The 22,668-nt window shown below is 39.8% G+C and overlaps 2 protein-coding genes and 1 pseudogene across 3 annotated transcripts; all 3 read right to left on the bottom strand.

Annotated features, from left to right (window-relative positions):
• Positions 1–1,669: 1,669 nt before the first annotated feature.
• Positions 1,670–8,657, bottom strand: epm2a (EPM2A glucan phosphatase, laforin). The gene is made up of 4 exons (XM_034144312.1): positions 8,089–8,657; positions 6,441–6,615; positions 4,014–4,258; positions 1,670–3,542 (listed from the first exon to the last, which is right to left on the bottom strand). Exons 1-4 carry the CDS (start codon positions 8,333–8,335, stop codon positions 3,259–3,261), a joined length of 951 nt encoding a protein of 316 aa, XP_034000203.1. The 5' UTR covers positions 8,336–8,657; the 3' UTR covers positions 1,670–3,258.
• A 181-nt stretch (positions 8,658–8,838) lies between these two features.
• On the bottom strand, positions 8,839–15,827 carry LOC117493656 (hydroperoxide isomerase ALOXE3-like). 2 transcript variants are annotated; one of them, XM_034144310.1, is made up of 16 exons: positions 15,787–15,827; positions 15,524–15,624; positions 14,082–14,243; positions 13,347–13,551; positions 13,171–13,252; positions 12,951–13,073; positions 12,701–12,804; positions 12,188–12,360; positions 11,892–12,035; positions 11,563–11,766; positions 10,716–10,802; positions 10,407–10,573; positions 10,170–10,291; positions 9,963–10,063; positions 9,634–9,804; positions 8,839–9,502 (listed from the first exon to the last, which is right to left on the bottom strand). In XM_034144310.1, exons 3-16 carry the CDS (start codon positions 14,226–14,228, stop codon positions 9,323–9,325), a joined length of 2,010 nt encoding a protein of 669 aa, XP_034000201.1. In that variant the 5' UTR covers positions 14,229–14,243; positions 15,524–15,624; positions 15,787–15,827; the 3' UTR covers positions 8,839–9,322. The 2 variants fall into 2 exon arrangements, with proteins under 2 accessions (XP_034000201.1, XP_034000202.1); XM_034144311.1 differs by having other exon boundaries at positions 13,347–13,494.
• A 1,331-nt stretch (positions 15,828–17,158) lies between these two features.
• On the bottom strand, positions 17,159–19,047 carry LOC117492379 (annotated as a pseudogene).
• Positions 19,048–22,668: the final 3,621 nt, after the last annotated feature.

Genomic DNA, 22,668 nt, shown 5'->3' with positions numbered 1-22,668 from the left:
AAATCTAGCTCAGCAAAGCATCTTATCATTGAAACATGATTTTAAAGTTGATCATTTAAAGATGAACTATAACACCCCTTGTTGTTAAATACCAATGTGCAATATGTGCAATATATATATATATATGCCGTGAATAACTGCAATATGGCTGCTACATCTTCAGAACTTTAATATTTGTTTAGTTTTTTATGCATACTTCTTTGTTAAACATTAAGCTGTCTACGGCTCTTTTCTGCTGTAACAATGTAAATGTCCCCTCTGTGGGACGAATAAAGGTATTCTGATTCTGATTCTGATTCATATTTGGGCAATACCAATAATTACAGTCTGACAAACCATACAGTAGAATCAATAACTCTCAATGACAAAAACAAAAATAATGTGGATATTAATGAGACTGAAACACCTATTATATGCCTATTCTAAGTAGATCACGGTTGTAACATGTCCCAAACGAAGTAAAAGTAAGGATGTAGTAAGAAAGAGTTATAAAATATTGTATTTTGAATAAAGAAAAGCATGAGAAAAGTTTCACTAACTAAGGTATTTGGAAGCCAACAGGGAGCATAGTTTAGGTGTTACAGGAATAAACACTTTCTTTGCAAGAGAAATATCAAACCTGCATAAATCTGCCCATTCATTGTTATGGTCCCCCGAGGGACAAAGGCTTGGTATTATTGAATATCAGTGGGGCACTGCCACTGGCTGCTTGAGGAATGACTCAGACTGCAAGTAATGCATTCACAGAAGAAATGTTTACCCAGTCTTGTAGGTGCTGTGTCTGGAAAAACACATGCCATATGTTGCCATGGCACACGCATAAAACAGACTGCTGCTCAGCCTCCAGTCAGTCAATCAATCTCAGATGTATCGATTATTAAACAATGGTACACTCAGCCTCTCAGATGTATTTATATTTGGTTGTAGATCAACTGTCTGGCATTACTCATACCTATTCATATTCCACAGAGTGTCTCATAGTCAGATATTCTTGGACTACATGAATAAACCTTCCTCCGGGGACTGCTGGTTCAAGCTCCTGAAACATACATGGTAGAATGAGCCTGTAGATTTAGAGTTATTTGGTCAAACCGCATCTCTTCACTTTGGCTTTTACTTTCACTACTTGCCAGGGTGAGCTGGAGTTCTGCCCTGGAGCAAAGAGAGAGACATTTCTTCATCATGGGATTATTCTTAACCACACAATGCAAATGGTATAGCTGGACTTGGAATCTATTAGGTAAATTAAACATGGGTGCCTGGACTGACTGTCTGTGCATGTGAAAAAGCTTTTCCTCTCAATGATGAATGAATGCAGGCTGGTCTAGCTAGCAGAACTGTATCAAAGGCAAATGGTTTTAAGATTTACTGTAAAGTGCAGACTTCATGATTAAAATCACCATCATGGGTCTCAGAGGACCAAACGCATATTGGACAAAACACAATTCACGTTCGAAAGATGAAATCGACTGGCTGACTATGATTAGATGAGATGATCTAATACAGAAAGTAAAAAGATGTCTGTGAGTGTGCCTTGCTGAAAAAATGCTCAGCTCATCCTTTTTTACAGATAATCTAAATAAAGCAGAGTGACGTTTAATAAGCCTGTGCGAGACATGGACGCCGTGTCTGACTTCTTAATGGAAAAAGCTTTGAAACTGTTTGATGAAATTAGGAAACGGTTAGATATATATAGCCAAAGAATATATATTTTATTTTTGTAGAAAGACATAATACTTTGTGCACCCTGTTCTTTCTATTCCTAGTGTCTGCATCCTGCAACAAGTAACCATGTCATATATCATTGTCCCTCAGACAAGGGGTTCTGCAAAACACACAATGATATGTTCTTTGAGCCTTTTCTGCCTTTATTAGATACTGTAGATATGACAGTGGGGAAGGAAGGCTTGCATGCTGCAGTAAGGGATTTGATGATGTGGAGCACAATCTGATCAGCAACACTGTGACACGATACATCCCTTACGTACTAATCTCAAGTTCATAGTAGAGTTCAATTTAGGAGTCAATAATGTTGAGGTGTTTTGCGTAATTCATAGTTCATATGTCTCATGTCACTCATTCCATATTCCGTTTTTGTTCATATTTTTGAGAACATTTCGACAATGATTTGCTTCAGCTGGCTCTCATGCATGGATAATTAGTTTTACCTAATCACACTGAAAGCCTCAAAAAGGGCTGTCTGCTGAAGGGACTCATTGAAAGAAAAGGAGAATATGAATTGTGCTCGATGAGAAAGCTCCTTTCTCCTTTCCAATCCACCAAATGTCTTAAATCAGGTAACAAAAACACTGTATTAAAAAAAGCAATATATCCTCAATAGGAGTCTAGGCAGACATTCAGAATTGACAACAAACAGTACTCCAATAATGTCTTATTATGTATGCATTAAAATGGTCTGGCCTAGATGTTGTTTTCATTATTGATGGAGATGGGTCGGAATAGCATCTGTCGGATTAATAAATAAAGATGAAATGCCATCAAGCTCGCTGAGAGAGATGGGCGGAGCTGAATGCTTCAATGTTTGGGAGCGGGAGAGGCATTGTTGTTTATTTGAGTTTTGGAATGGATTTGTTGCTTTGGCATGAAGTGCCAAACGTTAAGACCTCTTTTCAAAGTAAGATATTATTGATAATTTCCCCCTCCGAATTAAAGAGGGTATTTTCTCATTTGATACACAATAACAATGTGGACTAATCCTTTACTGAGAATCACAGCTCATTGGATGAGAGCAAACAGTGCTACTGTTATATATTGATTGATATATTGTTTTGATTTAATTTATTCTCATACATTGCTGTCCAACCCATCAGCTAAAAAGTGCCTTCTCAAAATGCCAACTCTATGTATTGTTCACTACAAAAAGAAAAGGTCTTTCCAACACCATGCAGACATTTAAATACTGATAGTGTCCTGAAACTAACGATGTTTTAACTGTGTGTGCTAAATGGCAGAGGGTTATTAAGTTAAAAGCCAACACATTACAGTAGGATTATTGCTTCCATGCCGACAGCCAGCAGAACTCTCTCCAGATACTTAGGGATCAACTTGGTTTCCATATCTAAAGTGGGTCATTTACTTGAATTACATCAAAGTGAAAGTAAGTAAATGTTCTTGCTGACTATACAGTGTTTCTTTCACATTGTAAAGAATCATTTCCAAGAGTCTAGTCCAGTGGAGCTTTCAATACCTGTAGATGTGGCTTCAATGTCAAGACTTTGGTACAATCGAGTTCAATTCTCATGTCTCTTGGTGAGAGATGGATGATCGTAGTTGTCCAAACTTCTGGATGAAGTCGGTTTGAGCCTGGACTAAAGCCTCCTCGTCTATGTACACTGCCGGCCTTCTGGCTGTAACGAAGTACTGCACCTTCCTCAGACTCCAGCCGAGGACGTACAGGAGCAAGCCGCACACAGCTGCAGTCGACCTGCCCACTCCAGCATTACAGTGAACATAGACAGTGTGACCATTTTCCAAGAGCCCATGGAGCAGATACACTGCCTGGGGAAGCATCCTAATGCGACCTGCAAAAGGAGACACAATAGATTTAAAGCAGAGGGCTTGTACATGTGAAGTATGAATATATGTAAATATTTATTTGCTTGCATTTACTGTGAAAGCACAAGTAGCATTATTTTGCGACTCACACAACACATGAGATACAGCCCAACCATTCAGGTTAAAGGAAACCTTACATTAGAAGGTAATGAGCATGGTTAGATATAATTCCACCATTCACAGATTGATGTATTTATTGCATTCATCTCATTCTAGAAAAGTGTTACTAAAATAATTATTTTAGGGATTTTCCACTTTAAAATATTTGAATGGAACCATCACTAAAACAAAGTATGCATATTGAGTACGCTTAGAGCTCTTCAGCCGGAATACGGCCAAAGAGTCTTTCAGAAAGACAAGGAGTCCTCACTCAGACCTGACTAAATACTATTACTACACCTGTATTTATTCTTGTATGTGCACAGATGTGTCCTTACCCTCAGTGCTCATGTCAGGAGTGGGTATCCACACGTACAGCAGTCCACAGTCTTTGTACAGGCGCATCATCTTCTCCGGGGTCATGGCTTCCCCTGGGTCGTGCCTGCAGCCATTAGAGTTGTTTACCACATCCAACTCTGTCTGGAAGTTCATCACTGCAGTAATCCCCAATTCCTGCTTCATCTTTATGGTCACATGTTCCACCTGTCGAGGGCAGCTTCCCAGCCAAATACGTGGCAGCACCCTGGGGATAATGAATATGCATAATCCATTTTATGAATGCAAGTAGTCATTATTAAATGCTATATATGCTGAACCTGTGAGGTTAACGCAATGTCTGAAGAGTAGTGTTTGAATGAAGTCACAGATGAAGAAAAAGGGAATTATGACTTTAAATGACACTGTAGATGTAATAATTGGATAAAATGGTTTAAAGGGTTTGAATAAAGCTTTATACCCTGAAAGCAAATATGGTGTGAGGGTGAAGAGGGTGACAAAGAGGTTACGCTCTGTCCCTGTTGGCCATTGTGTGGGGTATGAGCAGAGAATTTCAAGGTACTCCTGAGCCAATTAAAGTAATTTGAACTGTCCTACAGGCAGATCAAGGAAAGCTGACCCTTACAAGTCACTAACAAGCACATGGTTTCATTCTGATTCTGTATTTTTCCTCCCTTTCTCCTTCATGGCACTGATGTTTTGTTTACATCTTGTACTTATAATTCTCCTCGATACCACTTCGGTCTAAGGCACACTCATTTAGGGCTCATTAATGTGCATGAAGTCAACAACCAGAGCAGGTGACTCATAAATGCGTACGTTCATCTGTAATGTCCCAAAGTGGCCCTGCAAAGTTTCTGGTTTCGACTTGCTGTGTAATCAGATATCCTCTTTTCTTTACATAAAATGCTTCTGCTAAATGGCTTTGTTGCAAATCAAACAATTGTCTTGTTTTTTATTAAATCATTATACACCTGTTCTTACTCGTACAGAAAGTATCAATACCAATTGGACCATATCAAAACTGAAAAGCTAAACTGAAGTTGAGTAAAACTGATTTTTCTGTTGTGTATTCTGTGTGACTAGCAGTGTATCTATTACGTAAAATGAGTAAATACAATTATTGGTAGATTCTAGCTGATGCTTTATTGCTTTACAGCATTTAGCCGAACGATGGAGGATTACATTTCTTGGAAAATATGTCTGTTTTATTGCTCAGTTGTTCATACAACATTATTACAAACTCATTACGATCTGGCTTTATAACCTCCAGGCCTCCTCTCCTCTGAATCAAAGCATTGGAGACGAGGCACCTGTTAGACAGCAAGTTAAAGTCTCTTTGAATCATATAATGAGTTATTGCAGAGGTGAGTGTGTAAATGGTACTGGGGAGCAAACGGATGCAAGGTCTGAGAGACTAATTTGAAAAAGCTATTAATAGCAAAGATACAAGGGCAGAGTGCTTCCTACTGAACACGGGTCCTTGACATAAGCCTTGTAAGGTCTTCGGACACAAATGAATACCTGATGGCACCGGCCAAGCCTGCTCATTGTTATGCAAGTGATGTGCTCACTGCCACAGGGTTCCTGGGCTCATTTCTGCTGGGCCTGATACATCATGGCACTAACTATGTTTATATTATTATGGTTAATTATATTAAAATGATCATGTGATCTTTAGAGGTTGCCTACATTATTTGAGAAAGTATTAATTTTAGTATATTTTGACTAGGGTTAAGAGTTGCTAATTTTAATGCAACTATTGAGCCTGGAAGCTGTTAAATAATTGAGTTAGCTAGATAACAGCTAATAGTATCTTCTTCAAAGTTTGTGTCAAACTGTTTCAATACTTAGTGTATGACCAAATCTTCTCTTTCACTGGGAGGTCAGAGGTAAATCACTTATGGGGCAACTGTGACTGTGAGCGAGTGTGGTTGTCTAACAATCAGAAGGTTGGGGGTTCAATCCCAGTCAACATATTGATGTATCCATGGGCAAGATCCTTGCTGACTTGTACAGTATATGTAAAGTGCCATGTGGGGTTGTAAATAGGAATAGCACTATAAAAAAGCAGTCAATTTAGAACAACAGCAACCATCTTGTGAAAGTACACCTAGCTGGTTGCAGGACTGACTTCAGTGTGTAACCCATGCTGCTAACCTCCAACAGTCTAAAGTCATGCTGTCTCACTACTGAACCTAAATTCTTTAACATTTCAACTCAATCCCACAATGTTTTTTTTCTTTTATGTGTTAGTTTGTTGTAACTACTATTCATTTAGTTAATACTTTTGGTATCAACTGTGAAAAATTGTAATACAAAATCTAAAATCATTCAATGAAAAAATATTTCCGCTGCAACTGTGACATGTTTTACTTATAGACATTCCCAGTATTTGCTTTGGCTTTGTTTCTACTGTACTGTTTTACCTGGAGAAATGAATGGCATTCTGACCAGCCACACTGAAGTAAAAGTTGGTGGTGTGTTTCATCTCATCTGTGTGTCCTGTTTCCTCTATCCAGTGACCAATCGGATGGCAGTAAACTCCATCCACTATGTTCTTCTCATCAAATGAACAACACCTGTCATGGCTCGGATTGCTACCTGGTGACAAGCAAGACACATTTTCTGCAGGTTGGTGTTAGATTTTTACAGTAGTATAGTAACACTATATTCTTCTGACAGGTACAGTCAGCAACTACTACATTTGTAGATTTTAATTATATAGAATTAATGCGATAACTTAAAGGTCCCATGTCATGCTTTTCCGGTTATTACCCGTCCCCTTGTGTGTTATGTAGCTTTTTCTGCATGTAAACCGTCTGCAAAGTCACAAACCTTCAAAGTACACCCTGTAGCGAGTAAAACTCTAACACAGAAAAGACCTGTCTATGCTGCCCCAGAACGCCTCGTTGGACATTTGTCTTTTTCCATTTATCTCTTCCGGGAACCAAGTGACGTAACGACGACCCGATGGACCAATTGGTCCAAATGACCAATCCGTGGAGCTCCTCACACAGACACACACTCTCTCAGCGGCGAAACTGTGACACGCTGGGGGGGGGGGTGCTAGTGGAGCCTCGCAGATGGGGGTGCTGCAGCCCCCTCAGCAACTCCCCTTCCCATGTCCATGGTGCTCAGGCTGAGTTCAGGCTGAGTTTCGAGATGTCTCGCAGACCCCACGCAGCAACCAGGAAACGACACCAGTAATAGAGCTCACACTGTCCGCTCCTCACAGCAGCGAGCCGTGCAACGTCCCGCCAACACGGCACCCAGTCCCCACGCAGCATTCTCATCTGTTTGTCATTACTGGTGTCATTTTCTGGTTGCTAACGCCATTGTAACACATAATCACTGATGTTCCGCTGTAACGGTGGTGGACTCATCAGAACAGAGTGGGCGAGCTGACCAATCAGAGCACAGTGGGCTCATAGGGAGGGGGGGGGGGGGGCGCAGGAGCTCCAACAAGCCGTTTAGGACAGAGAGTGAATACACATACTATACAGAGATGCTGTATGAGAAACCAATGTCATTTTGGAACATTGAACAATATAAATCTATTCTAGTAGACCTCAACAATGGAATTATTATCAGTATAAATGGCCATGACATGGGACCTTTAATAAAATGGAAAGCATTTTTACAAGCAACTTTCTCAACAGTGTACAACTTAAATGATCTGTTACAACATTCAAAAATATTGCTTACATGTTAATGCTTTAAAAATAACAATCCAGTTATCAGTCTTTTTACTTTTGAGTGTGCCCTATGTAATGTTATAAATAAAGTATAGGTAGCCTATATGAGATATACATTGGAAAGCAGGAATTGTAAAGTAACAATTGTATACAACTGCTCTAAAATCCACGAACCACTGAGCGTTAATTAAATAAAAAGGCTTTGCTATACCGCCATCATGTGGCAGCAAGAATACATTACACACTATAAACAAAACATGGCGGAGATGTTTACCTTCGATGGGACTGACATTAAATATGTTTTAATATGTATTACTTGTCAACAATCTAATTTGGCACGCTACTGAATTGGATGCACTATCCGAATGTTGATGTATACCTTCCCAGATATAAGTGCCTCTCACTCTTTTGACGAACTTGAACCACAATGTGTCTTCGTACGGCTCTGCCAGCTGCACGTCGCCGGTCCACAGACACGGTTCAAGGGTGGACAGGAGCTTCTGAGAGGCTGACATCGGAACCGCTGCGCTCAAGTCCCAATGGCCCATTTCCTCACGCGAACCCAAAACAAAGACCTTTACATCCGAAGACTCCGGAGTGAGAATGACTCCGAACCTAAACAACATTGTGGCAGCTTTAATTCAGTGACACGTCCGCAAAACCGTAAAATGTGTCGAGTGGGTTATTAAGGCTCTTGTATTAAGTCCGCGCGGAAACATTTATTGTATGGTGTAGTCTAAAAATACACGGACTGTGTTTTGAAAAGGGTGGTTTGCATCAAAGATGAGTTAGAAAGAATGAAGTCCCACTCTGTCAGAATAACTGCGCACCATACATCAGTCAAATAAAAGTGAACTCGACAAAATAGAACTCACAGTAGATCTACAAATGTGGTGGATAGAAAGAGTGATATGGAATTTCATTGCATTTCACTGACAGATGTTTCTGTTATTTGATTATATGAATATAATTGACTAGATCGATAGATGCAATTTCGAAGAAAATTAATAAAATATACATTTTCTGATTACAAAAATGTATTAAAACGCTGAGGTTTAATGTACTTATTCTTTGTCCTCATTCTCATCATTTGCTATATGAAAGGGAAAAAAGTACATAAAAGACAAGCATAAGTTAAATCGTTTTTTATTAATTGCTAATGGAGAAAAAGAAAGAGGAACCTTGTTATGTTTGAAATCATCTTGACTAGTGGACCCACAGTAGGTGAAATGCAGCTACCCACAGTAGCTGCATTTCATATCCATTAAGAAAGTCTGATACAACAAAATACACTTAATGTAGAGAAATAAATAAAATAAACATTCACCCAATTTTTTTTATCGTTTTGCCTGTAATCGATAAATAGGGGCCAGAGCAATGTTTAAGCCATTACCTCCTGTGTTAGTCAGTTTAGTTTCTGCTCAGCATCACACAACCAAGATATACTGTACTCTAGTCCTCCCTTACCAGTATGCAACAACTTACTAATTATCCATTACATCTCATCTATCTGCCCCAGCTATTATACAGTATGTACTACATTAAAAGTATAACTGAACTCCCAGCATGCAAAATAGGTGATGAGAAATACATGGATACAATCGCAGATCTGCTTAAATAGAAACACTGTTCTCTATCTCTGCAGGGTCCAGGTATGTGTAGGGTAGTTCAAGATGTGAGTTTCTTGATGTTATTGCTTCACTGAGGTACGACAATTCTGCTTGGAATTCCTTTATCATCTGCTTAGGCTCAGGCTCATCAAATCGTTCCTCTGGGTATGTTCCCAAGGGAATCTGCCAGAAGGACAAAATCAGGAAACAAAATTAGACTGACAAAGCAAAGTTAATGGTAAAAAAGAGAAAAACATAAAAAAAAAAATCAGGATAGGACATCCTTCTGTAAGTATTTATGACGCCAAACTTACATAGCCTGTGTATCTGTCTGAAAGCAACCAAGTCAGTGCTGCAAACTGGACTGTATCGCCAACATTCGGGAGGGTCTCCAGGACCGTCTTCATGCTTGACTGCCCCTTAGTGGTTGGAGGAGGTTTGCGCAGAAGGAGCGTGCCGTTGGGGGCCCAGGAGTTGTAGTCATACTAAATTATGAAAAAAAACATTATAGAAAAAAAGGCAACCTTTACTCCATTGTAATGCTAAGCTAATGTCCTGCAAACGGAATGGTTATTGTAAAGGAAACGAAAGCAGTTGGCTGCTATACTTGATCAATACATATTCTAACGCCCCAACTATTTACCTGCCCACTGTTTACGGCAGCATGTTGAACCGTCGTTGTGAAGATCACCATGGTTGTGAACTTGACCACTTCCTCGACAGTATGAAAGGCTGCTGGAAACCCTGTTGGCAGCACAATATGTTCATAAGTCAATCACTATGTGCATTCAAATATACTATTATAATATGTTTTATATTTACAAATGACTTCAGAATATGGGACAAATACCTGCGGCTTTGTTTCCTAAGAAGCCATGTGTGAAGACCTCACTGATCCAGTCCTGCAGCTCAGTGTCTCTATGCACCTCACAGTCTGAGGGATAATAGTGCTCCACTACTGCCTTCACAAAGCTGGTAAACACAAAACAGTTGTATTTTTTATAATACGAGCGTCTGAGAAAGTCTCTAATGGTGTTTGTACAATGAATCACTGTGGACAGTCACAATATTTATGAATAGGTAAAACCTTTGGATGATGTTCCACAGCTTCAGGCCATCATCTCTGTAGTAAAAGTTGGGGATAGACTCCAGTCCTCGTGCAGCGATGTTCTCCGGCAGACAGAGAGAGCTGTAGGTCATTTCAGAGAGATCCCTTCTCATGAGCTCCATTAGTCCATCAAATCCAAGTGAACTCTAACAAATCAAAAATACACGTATACCATCAGACAAGTTTCTTGACATCAAATTAGAAACCATCCAAAAAACTGAATTTAAGTTGCAAGGTGTGATAACATTTGTATTTATATTCACAAATATGTATTTGAAAAAGCCTTACACTACTTAAAGCCCCATCAGGTCCCAATAGACTTAGGCGGGCTCTAGTGTTTATGTGAAGAGTGTGCCGGAAGTGTGGAAACAGCAGCTGAACAGAGGAAAAAAATATGAAAGTCAAAGTAAAATGCTTGATTCAGAAGACAACGGGCAGAACATCAGTGTAAATGAAGGAAGCTACTGTATAAGCAAACACAACTGAAATCAGGCTTTCTTTAAGTGCTTCTTTCAAAATATATAACCATGATAATTATAAAGTGCTTGGACTCCAACAAGTTAAGTATCACTTTTTGTTATAAAATATACAAAATAATGGCTCATAAAACCAGTTTCCAAAGAAGATCTATGAAAAGTAAGTAACAAAAAAAAAGTGAATGACAAATAACAAAATTATCTACATGTACAATCAAAGATACAAAAACAGTGAGACAAATACACACATTTAATACACACATGAAAGTTGTGTTTCATGCGTCAAAAGATGTGTTTTAGATGTGTGCAACATCTTCACGGATACCTCTCACCCCCAGCCACAACCTGTTTGCACTTCTGGCCTCTGGCAAGCGTTTAAAAAAAGTTTTTTTTGGAATTCACATGTTGTGTTACGTTAATCTCAGCATAGTCACATACTTTGCATTCAACCTCGCAAAGTAATGGGGTTTAATCAAGGAAACTTGTTTGCACGCATGCCTCTTTTTATTTTGAACATTTCCTGTCGCAGCTTTACTATCAACCTTCTCTAGTATAGACATAATATACCTGAAAATCAATCAATACAAATTCTAAGCATTATTTCAGATCAAGGGAATACAAAAAACCTGCACTACCTCTGTTGTGTGGAGTACTTATACCTTGTAAATTGGGTGAATCACAGGGAAGCTGCGGAGAGCTGCAAGAGCGAAGACCTCTGCCAGAAAGTGAGTCCTCATGAGGTGATGGACTGATTCGTGATCCATGCAATCTGCATTTTTAATGAACATCTTGGCTAGCAGCCAGTCAGTTTCTGGGTCACTGGGCAGGAAGATGGGGTTCTTCTCAGATGGTTGTTGATTCAACTGGAAATTGATAAAAAAATAGATGATTAACTCTCCCTTTAAACCTTAAAGAATGTTTTCCATAGACTGACCATTGTAAAGACCCATAACATTACATGCTGGCTTTTAAATGGATTTGTCAGTACCTGTATTGCAATTGGCATCAGTTTGTTTTCTGGGTTCAAGTTGAACAAACAGAGACCAGCAGTCACTTGTAGAGGTTCACCATTATAGGCTGCAGGGGGAATTCCATCCATCTTCTTCTGGTCATAAAGGAACATATTGCCTTTCTGGAAAGACATAAGAAAGAAATGTTTAAGACATCGAGAGGTATCACAGAATTGTAATAAGTCAAGGAAGTATGACAGAGGGATAGTAAATGGACAAATCATGATTCCGAAACAAAGATTATCATCCATTTAAAGTTAATCTTCATTCATACCTCCATTTCCTTGTGCAGAGAGCTTCCCTCTTCCAGGAACGGCTTCACCATTTCCTCTGTGACCGGGAAGTTTGTGGGAAGCTCTGAGCAGCGCTTTACAACACCGGGGTTGACTCCATTCAGGAACTGATATCCATAGAAGTCATCTTCCATCCAGTGGTCTGCAACATACTCTGGAAGAATAGAAATTGATATATAAAAAAAATATACCAACATTATATATTGGGTTTAATACAAATAACAATTGGTTCATTTAATAAATAATATAATATCATTTTTCTAAAATGTTTTGGGGTTTTTCAGGTTCAACATAATCATCATTGTCATTGACTGTAAAGCAAAAATGTTGGTCATTTATTTAAATAATTTTTACTTTTACTGAAATACTTAACTTTGTAGAAAACAAATAATTGTACAGAACAGGAAAAACATCTACTGAATCAGTTGTTATGAAACCATGACAGATGGGGTGAGTTACACTGACAGCTGGTAAATGGGATAAAAAGAACATACCTGACATTGTTGTCTTTTTACACCAGAATATTTTTTTTATGTCTTCAATGCTTTCCCATTGTGCAGTAGATCCTAGCAGCCCCTTAACCTTGAGTTCAATACCACTAAAGTAAAACAAGGAACAATTAGAACACAGGAATAAGCAACATACAGAAATGAATTGTACCCTTTCCCTCAATATTTAAAAGTCTAGAGAATAGAGCTGTATTGTAATTAATATATACACATATATTTAAATATATTGACCCACGTCATAGCTTTTGAGTAACTGATGTCAGCTGTTCTGGAATCGGAGAAGCGGATTTCAGCTGGGAGCTCAGACACATCATTGAAACTGTTGATGTGGGGTAGTCCTTCAGCCATAATCTTCCATCTAATAAAACAAACAAAGTTACCCAAAAGCACAAAGACATTTCTACAGATAAACTTTGGCGACAAACGGCAGCTCTACTGCACACATGGAAACTTACTCGAACAAGCTCTTTTTGAGCATCAGCTCATTCTTCCGGTGGTCAATCAACAGGGGGTGATCCTCCTCAAAAGCTTTCATTGCTGAGACATGAAAAGAACATTATAGCAGTCAAATTTAAATGTACAAAAACGGTTAATATGTATGAATCAGTTATTTGGGGACATTGATGCAGACCTCTCCCTCCTCTCAGCTCCACAATTTCTCCCCTGCCGATCCATCTGTAGCAGGGGTAAAGAATGGCATCTCCTTCTGGAGTCGTCACCACCATTTTGGAGAAGTACCACTCATCTTCTGGGAGACATAAATACTGGTCCTTCTCAACCTTAACCAGCAGAAGTTTGCCCAGAGAAAGACTGGTTTTCACAGTGTAGCTCCCTGTCTTGGAATAAGAATTATAGTTGTTATTATATTAATATATACTATTATAATTTAAAAAAAGCAATATCTGCTAAAAATTCTCAGTCACAGACTATTTGTGCATATTGAAACCAAGCTACAGCCTCCTACAACAGTGTAGTTTGCGAAGTCAAAGCTTCCTTATGGTGAACTCTAACAGAATATACAGTTAATGTATAAACTGCCATTTACAATATAATACAGTTTAACACATATATTATGTATTGCACATTGAAACTGAGATATTTGGGACAACGTAATGAAGGGAAGCATTTTAAAAGTGTAAGCCTCAGCCAAAACCAGATTATCCTTTAAAAGTGTGACTTGAAGTGAAATGTATAATTTAACGGTAACATAAATGTGAAAGACCATTAGATTGTGTTTATATCATTTCTGCATATTGAGAGTAAGAGTTATAGCAGTTAACGTCACAGATCACACGTTGAAGTGCTTACTTGATGATGCAATCTGTTATTACAGATAAGGGCAGATGTTTAACTGGGTTGTACTTACTGCCCCTCTTTGAAAGTCGACGCCATAGTTGTCCATCAAAGTTCGCTCACTCTGCTCCTCAGTTCCAAATAAGGTGACATACATGTAGTCCGATGCTCCTGCATATTGCATGTCACCCGTTGTCATCTCTAGCTTGTACTCAGCCATGGTCACCTGTGGATACTGTTTGGAAAAATAAACACATTAGAGTCTCTTAATTTACAGAATGAAGGCTCCAATACGCAGCAAAACAAAACAATGCTGACACTGCCTGTGCATTGTGAACCTTCTTTCATGAAAACATTTTAACTTGGATACAATGCATCTACCCAAAACATATTTTTTACCTTCTAGGTTTTCCCTCGCTGTAGTCTGTCTTCTTGCTTACTGCCTCAGCACTGACTAACCTTTTTGAGACGAACGCTCTTAATGTGTATTAACCTTTATATATACAGTCTATGGTATTAACTTAAAAGTGGGTGTTTCTTCCCAAACAAAGCTTCTATCCAAACATTTTGTTTTTCTGGTTTTCAAAGCGTATACAGGTTTAGAGGGGGAGGGGTGTATCAGTTGTTCTAAACCACTCATTCTGGCAAGAATAACCTACATTCTTGTAGTTTAAAGTATGTTTTTGATCAATCACTTAATACATAATAAACACACAAAGTGATAGACTGTCAGGATGGTTGATGTTGAGTCACCAAAGGAGGACCCATATGCAATCAGTCAAGGCAGACAGGAAGGTTTGAGTGATTTATTGACAGAAATAAAAATACACTGGCTACTTGGCATAGGCAACAAGTCTGGGCAAACAGGAACCAAGACACGGACACAGCCCACATATGTGATTACAATGTGCCAATACACACAAGATAACATTATGTTGAAACGGCATACACAACTGCCTGTTTACACTGTTCTTTAGCCCAAAGTTAAATGCTATATAATAATACACCAAGTGTTCAGCTACTGCTTTATTTCCTAGTGTATGCTGTATTTGGATTGTCTAAATATTAAGAAAAGTGAAGAGTCATACTATATTTAAAGGCGCAAAACATATTGATGGCCTTTGATGTTTTGTACATACTTTAATTGAGCTGTGGGATCATCAAAAGAGAGATAACAATCACTAAACTAGAAGAACTACTAAGATGCAAGCTCCTCCAGCCTGATTTTCTACCTTTTTGTTGTATTTCTGGTTTTCAATGGTTTGAGGGCAAGGAGCACTACATGCACAAAACCAGTCATTATGGCACCAACACATTGGGACTTTAGAAGAAGTGTTGGACAAGCAGTTGTAGAGATCAAAACACTGACGTCAAACTATAGGATGCACGGCATAGTCACATTTGAAGAACTTAAACATTTATATGATAGCCAGTACAAATTGAGGGTGACCTCATCACCCAAAAGAACATTCAAATCCCCAAAAAAATAGATTCTACTAAAAATGTAATATTTACCTGTCCACGGTTCCCTGCAGAATGTGAAGCTGATGACGTGAAGACCACTGTAGTGACGACCTGGATAAGTTCCTCCACAGTCTGAAGGCTTGAAGGAAATCCTGTCAAGAATGTTTGGTTAAAAGCCTACTGCACATTTCTCACAGAGCATCTCATCCTACTTTTGTATACTCCAAAACGTTCAAATATGACCGCATCCAACATGCACAATCATTATGAGTGTTCTTGTTGAACTGATAAAGCCCCATAGAGAGGTAACCCACCTTTTCAGTTGAACCACCACACAGGTGTAGCAGGACTGTGATTGAGCTATTTGAAAGGAAATCACAGGTGTTGAGCATTCCCTAATCAAGAGTGTTGAGACCTCAGAGTTGTTTTCTATAAGGTCAGTCCATCAAAGAGGCCCAGAGTGAGAATCTGTCTTAAACACATTAAAACAGTAAGGAAGTTAAGTTGCTCTTATTATCACTATTTAGAATAAGTGCCATTCATAAATGTATCTTTAGGTAACTTTTAAGGTATCTTAATTCATTCAGAAGTGACCAGCAGAGGCCGCAGCTACACACATGCCATATCTTGGAAATGATTCATAAAAAGGATGGCCACACACCAAAACAACATAGAAAAGTTAACGGGTTAAGCTTTATTAAAATGTAATGTTCACATGTTTGTTTGATTCTTCATAATGTTCATAGTTTTTACCACATTTACATTGGTTTGAGGCTTTTTTCAGAATAATGGAAATATATTTTCAGAGAATCTGTGAGCCACGTAATAAGATTTGGCTGATTAACATGCAATTAACCAAAACTGTCTATGTTTGGGATGATAATATGGTATTGGTGTTTTATAGAAATTATATAAGAAGGAAAGATCTTTATGTAACTAGCTGAGATCAGGTATTTCACCATGCAGTGTTGAAACTGGACGGCATGTCAGTTTGTAAGAAGAAATGTGGATGTGTTCAATGCTATGTCTTCATCATATTAAAGATTTCAGTTTGTTTTCAAATGGAAAATTGGATGTTAACATATAAAGCAAGACAATAACATTTTACATTTTCATTTTGTGAGTGATTTGAAGAATTCAACAAATACTTAGAAGGCTATAAAGACTTTATTAAATGGTAGTAAATCACATGCGTTGTCAGGCTGTCCTCACATTAATATCCATCTGTTTTGACTTATGTCCTGACACACCCTGGGTTGACACCCGCTCTAGGGATCAGAAAGACTGAACATTTATGGTCACATCAACAAAGAAAGGATTAGCAAATCTTGTGTAAAGTGCTGGCAAAGCTTCTGTAACACAGAGATAATGCAACATAACCAACAATCTGCTTTTCCCCAATGGCTACTATTCAAAGGCAAACAGTTATACAGTATATCTTATGGAATAATATCAATCTGTTGTGCATATTTGTCTTCAAAAATATATATATTTTCATCTAACCAGAATAAAGTGGAACTTTCAGCACAAATCCATGCCAACTCTTTTTTTTCTCGTCATAGGGACACCCACAAACACAGACCTTCATTGTGAAAAGTATGGTGTGATTTCTTTAAGGCTTCATCACAAGTGAATTACAGGTAGAGTTATTTGTTTTAATGACAGAAAATCTATTATTTCAACATCCACATATTCCCACAGTGACTCCCGTGCAGAAGCAAGAGGCGAGCCGCGTCGAGTCAGGAGTTAATGTGACGCAGGACGCGGCGCAGCGACTGTCCATCTCGTGCAGTGCACATGGCAGGAAGGGGAACGGGCTCCGTCTTGTGCTCTGCTGTGTTGAAGTGACACTTCTTGAGATGGTTCGACATGCTGGGGAGATCATTGAAACCCCATGATGACACCGGGCTGAAGGCAGTGCTGAATCTCCACACCTGCATAAATAAATAAAAAAGGATTACTGAATGAAGAGGTCAATGCATACTAATCATTTTGTGAAGCTGCATTCCCTTCTTTTGTTACAGCATCCACAATCTTATTCTATCTTACTGCTTACATTGATTTACAAAAATGTAAAATGTTATCCTAAACAAACATTATATATGTTAGGGGCACCCTCCAGAAAAATCTATCTATTTCAAACAGATTTGAAGTAATTATTCTTTAGTCTATGTTGGCTATGTATAATATTGTAGCATTTACTGTAGAGCTCCATCAGCTATTTGAAATGTTTCCTTTTGCAAAAGCACTTTTCTCAGATTTCAGATACAGATTAAAGGAAATATAAAAAATAACTGACATACAGTAACTTTATAATACAGGTTTTCTACTCACTCTATTTTTGATTTGCCATGATACAGTGCCAGGGGTACCAGGGCAACGTCTTCGCTCCCACTGCAGCTCCACTATGCCTCTTATCTGGAGGAGGCTGGCACACACCTCCCTCATAGTCCGTGACACCAGAGACAGCTGGCACAGGCTGAAACTGTCCAGGAACCCAGCTATATGCCACAATATCTCAATGGGAAGCCCACTAAGTTGGTCCGACTGGAAATCAACAGGAAGTTGAGCCCCTGGGCAAGGCTGAACCCCAAAGGACCTGAGGTGCCTGTCATGAACCACTTTGGCCCCCTGGGTGGATGGGTAAAACCTTCGCTGAGAGAATGTGCAGCCATAGTATGCCAGCGGTGCTCCATCCAACCATTGAGACCAGCGTGAATGTCACCATGGACATTTATGAAATGGGAAGAAAACTGGTCCCTGCGCAATGACTGACCACAGACGAAAGGGAACATATGCTGGTAGCGAGGGTTAGGAGGGAGGTAGCGGTTATGTGGGACTGCCTCGACCTCCAGAGCTTCCAAGACAAGGCAGAGGCGGAGAGTGCGGAAAGGGCTGGGGTAGGAAAGCTGGGGGGGCCGCATGGTCACAGGCAGATGCAGAAGCTATGTCCCCGACTCTAGTGTTGGTAACCAAGATGGCTGCAGGGAAAGTGAAAGTCTGTGTGCCAAAGTCAACACGGTAGCCATCAACATAGACTTTGTCAGAGATCCTTCTACACTCTCTGGACTCCTCTAAACAAAAGAACAGCGCTGCTGTGATCAGATCGATTTCTCCCAGACCCATGGGGTCTTCATCCTGCTCCAAATCTGAGGTATCTACTGCCTTGTCCTCCATTTTCGGTCGCAATCTATACAGTGACCTGTCTTTGAAGTAACCTTTCCGTCCATTAGGTAATGAACATTGGCCTTGGCCCCTAAAAAAAATTGTAGTTGTGAAATTTACGATCATGCCCATGGTTTTCTAAAAGAGCTAGCCCCCTGTCTTCAAGCAACACATGACCAGCGCTCGGTGCCACTCCCTGTCTGACATGCACCGGAGATGCCATCTGAGGGGTGACGGGCTCCTCAGAAACCCCAGCGTTCATGTCATCTTGAACCTCAACAGGAAAGGCCTCCATTGCTCCCGACAGTGGTCCATTTGCAGGTTTTAAAATCTTTGGATCTGTTCCTTTGAGAGCCCCATTTCCTATCAAACAGCTAGAACAGACACTTTGCACCTCCATGTCTTTTTATTTAAACCATCAGCGGCTACTGGTGTTTTGATTTCTAGTTCATTCTTAGGGTCTCCATTGTCGCTCAATGTACTCATCGGAGTAGCAGCTCCACTGTTCACACACTCTGTGCTGCTGTCAACAGAGTTGGCATTGCTAACAAAGTCCAAAGCAGCAGCTAAGCTTCTTGCTGTCTCCACTGTGGCCTCGTAGAGTTTACCGAAGTGCTCCTCATTCAAGCCATTAATTCCACTGGCAATTCTCTCCTTTGCCAAAACTGACGGGGGAGGTTGTGGCTGGTGTGAGGATGATGAGTGTGAAGCTGTATCAATAACGGTGGAGGCCTCAGGGGCGGATGTAGGCGAAGATGAGCCCGTTTCCCTGTTTTCCTTACTAACAGGGAGAAACGGCTCTCCTTCTGCAGTGGGTGACATGGCAATCACTTTGAGGGACTCGAGTAGTGTACGCTGGTCCTGAAGAGCAAGTGCCATGTCTAGCTGCTCCACCTCCTCCACTCCACGGCTCAGGCTTTCATAGGAAGTGTAGTTCAGGCAGCTAACGGGCCATCTGTTCCACTCCATAGTGCAGCACACCACTCCAGCTGGACACACATCGAGGTGAGCATACATTTGGTTACGCACCAGGTTGGCGGGGCAGCCATAGTCTCTGTTTAGGCAGGGGACCCTCATCAGTGGGCACCAGCGACGTGCAGTCAGTGGAGGCAGGGGAGGCAGAGCCTCACCTGTCATACTCCAATGTAACGGAAAAACAATTAAAGAAAAACTAAATAATAATAAAATGTCTCCACTGATCTTGTGTAAATGTGATTTCTGTATGATTCCAATCGCATTTTACAGTCAAAATCAGCAAATTTGCCGAGCTCCGCTACGGAAGCGATGAGAAGTGAGGCAGGGACGTGCTCTGCCTCTCGTAAGCTCACAGTAACTTGCTGGAGCGCGGGCACTAATTTAGCGCGGCCACTTATTTTGTCAGCGCGCTCAAGCCATTTACTGTGGGGTGAGGTGAGGCACAGATGAGCTCTGCCTCACTTCAGAATGCGTCACCCCACAGACACTGTCTGGAAAGCGGGCCCTAAGTGCATGCCTGTTACCATCTCACTGTAGGTCACCAATGTAATGTTTGTAGATCCCTTTATTACATTTATCCTCGCCATCCATAGTCTCTAAATAACTTATTTCACGTATATATGATATTTAGGCTCGCTGGTCTCATCGTACAACGGCAATGAAAAGAGCACCAGGGGAGGCAGCCATAACCTCTGCCGCACTGAAGGGGGCGCACGCGAGCCCACAGGTTCTTGTTGCTACTGTTATTCTACCGCAAACAACAAACTAGACTTTTGAAACTACAGGAAGATAAGGACGACTTTTACAAAACAGTAATAGAGATTGTTGTCCAGAAGGATAGCATGGACTTATATTCATCTTCAAGTCAAGGTAAGACCACAACTGTAATGAAGATGGGATCTTACTTAGAAAGAACAATCCAATATTTAGATTTTGGGTATCCTTTTGTTGATCGGTCTGTTTAAAATTAATCATAGCATCAGACTAAAAAAGCTTTTGAAAATAACAGAATATTTTGATTAAGGTCAAAATAGGCTATAATATTTGTAAATCTGACTCTGAAAAAGTCAGTGCCTCACCAGCCATGAACCTCACCGCACGTCACTGGTGGGCACATAAGGTGGTGCTCATCAACTTTGCAGGAGTGAAATACAGCCCCACACACTAAAGGACAGGTCATAATATCACAAGAAATGTCTGGTTGAGTTCTGAAGTTGCATCTCTGATTGAAGCAGGACATACAGTGAACATGATCTTCCTCCATCTTCAGACTCAAGGGGTGGAAGATTCTGAGTGTGAGAAAATCCACTGTCCTGCCAAATAAGCAAAAAGAGCAAAAATATTGTCAGTATATAAGAGATGGGATAAGACAAAAAAACAGAGAGCACGGTTTCAATTTGTTGTGTCAGATCTTCTGTTGCATGATGACTTTGTGATAGTAGTGTTTTAAAACTTTTGTTGCACACATAAGGTTTGGTGTAGTACCAGGGATTTTAGCCCACTTGTAAATGGCTGCTATATTTACTTCAGACCACCAGATGTCAGTCACAGTGCTTGCTGAGATCTGAGCCCAGAGCTTACAATATTAATTTGGAACAAATAGGAAGAAACATAAAAAAGAAATCTTAAGGTTTTGTCCAATCAAAACATTTATATCTGATATCTGATTGTGTACAGAGTGCTTGTGGGATTTCCTATCATTAGTAGAAAAGGGCAAAGCTTGATGAGTTCTTGAAAACATAGTGTGAAAATAATTAATGATAAAGATAAGTATTACAGTGCAATTAATGCTGAATATCTCGAACAGACATAAAGGACGTTTATTGACCATTTATTTCATTACATCTAACATGGTTGCAATTGTATTTTGATAATTGTGCAGAGAGACTACTGAAAAATGTAAACGTCTGCAACTGAGATGCACATCTAAGATGCTACTGCTGAAATAACACAGAAAGTATTCTGTTTCCATAACCACTTTATCAACAATATATTAAGAGAATTTATATTCTGTCACTTTTACGAATCAGTCATCGGTCAGTTTACGAATGCAGCTTGCATGGACATTGCCAAAATACATAATCTAACGTTAAGTAGTCACTGAGCCATAAAAAGCATACATTTTTGTCATAACTAAATCCTGAATTGTTGCGAAATTTAGCATGCAACGATTCTGTTTAGTTGTAAAGGTTCAATCAGGTTAACTTAACTTAACAAGTAGCAAAAACAGAGCGCATATACAGATGGCAACCGAAGTAGCTTCCTACCAGGAAATACCAAGATTAAATTCCTGGACTGTTTTCAATTTCTTTTGGGTTCAAATAATTAAAAGGCAGCTCAAGCTTTGAGTTCCTCTTGGTAATAGCCACACTGAGGGAGGACAGCTCTGCTTGAAAATCTTCGATCATCTGTAAGGCTGCAGGCTCAGCAAAGCGTTGCTCAGGATAAGTACCGAGGGGTTCCTGACGGGGACAAAATCCAAATGTTATGCAAGGGAATGGGAAATCTTTGAAAAGGTAGAGTTACTGGTTTTGTGATTAATGTAACGCAGGATACTCACAAAATCACTGAAATTCCCCCTGAACAGCCATGTAGATGACATTACAAGTATTGCGCTTGATTTTTTGGGCAGATATGCCAAGATGTCCTCCATGCTTGACTGTTCCTTTGTAGTTGGAGGAGCTTTGTTCAGGATAAGTGGACCATTGGGAATCCAACCTAGATGGTCAAACTTTAAAAAAAAAATCTTGAGGGTTAAAATAAAAAAAGGTATAGTTTGACATTAATAAATCTCATTTGTTCTCCTAATTTCTTTATGGTAGAGATGAATGTTGAATTACTTTAATCTCACCCATAATGTTACCAAGTAAGCTGTTACTGCTCACAACTGAGCCAGCCAGCTATCAATGTAAAATGTTGCAATTGTATGTGTACAAAACACAAGAGGTGTAACGGCCCGTCCACACAGCAGCGTTAACAAAATCTTGGAGGTGGGCGTATCTGAAGCTTGGGGATTTTTTGCGAGCAAGGCACCAACAACCAATCACATGAATCTC

The sequence above is a fragment of the Trematomus bernacchii genome, unplaced genomic scaffold (assembly GCF_902827165.1).
Source record: "Trematomus bernacchii unplaced genomic scaffold, fTreBer1.1, whole genome shotgun sequence".
NCBI lineage: Eukaryota > Metazoa > Chordata > Actinopteri > Perciformes > Nototheniidae > Trematomus > Trematomus bernacchii.
The sequence above is the reverse complement of the archived record's forward strand: the minus strand, read 5'-3'. Positions and strand labels throughout refer to the sequence as shown.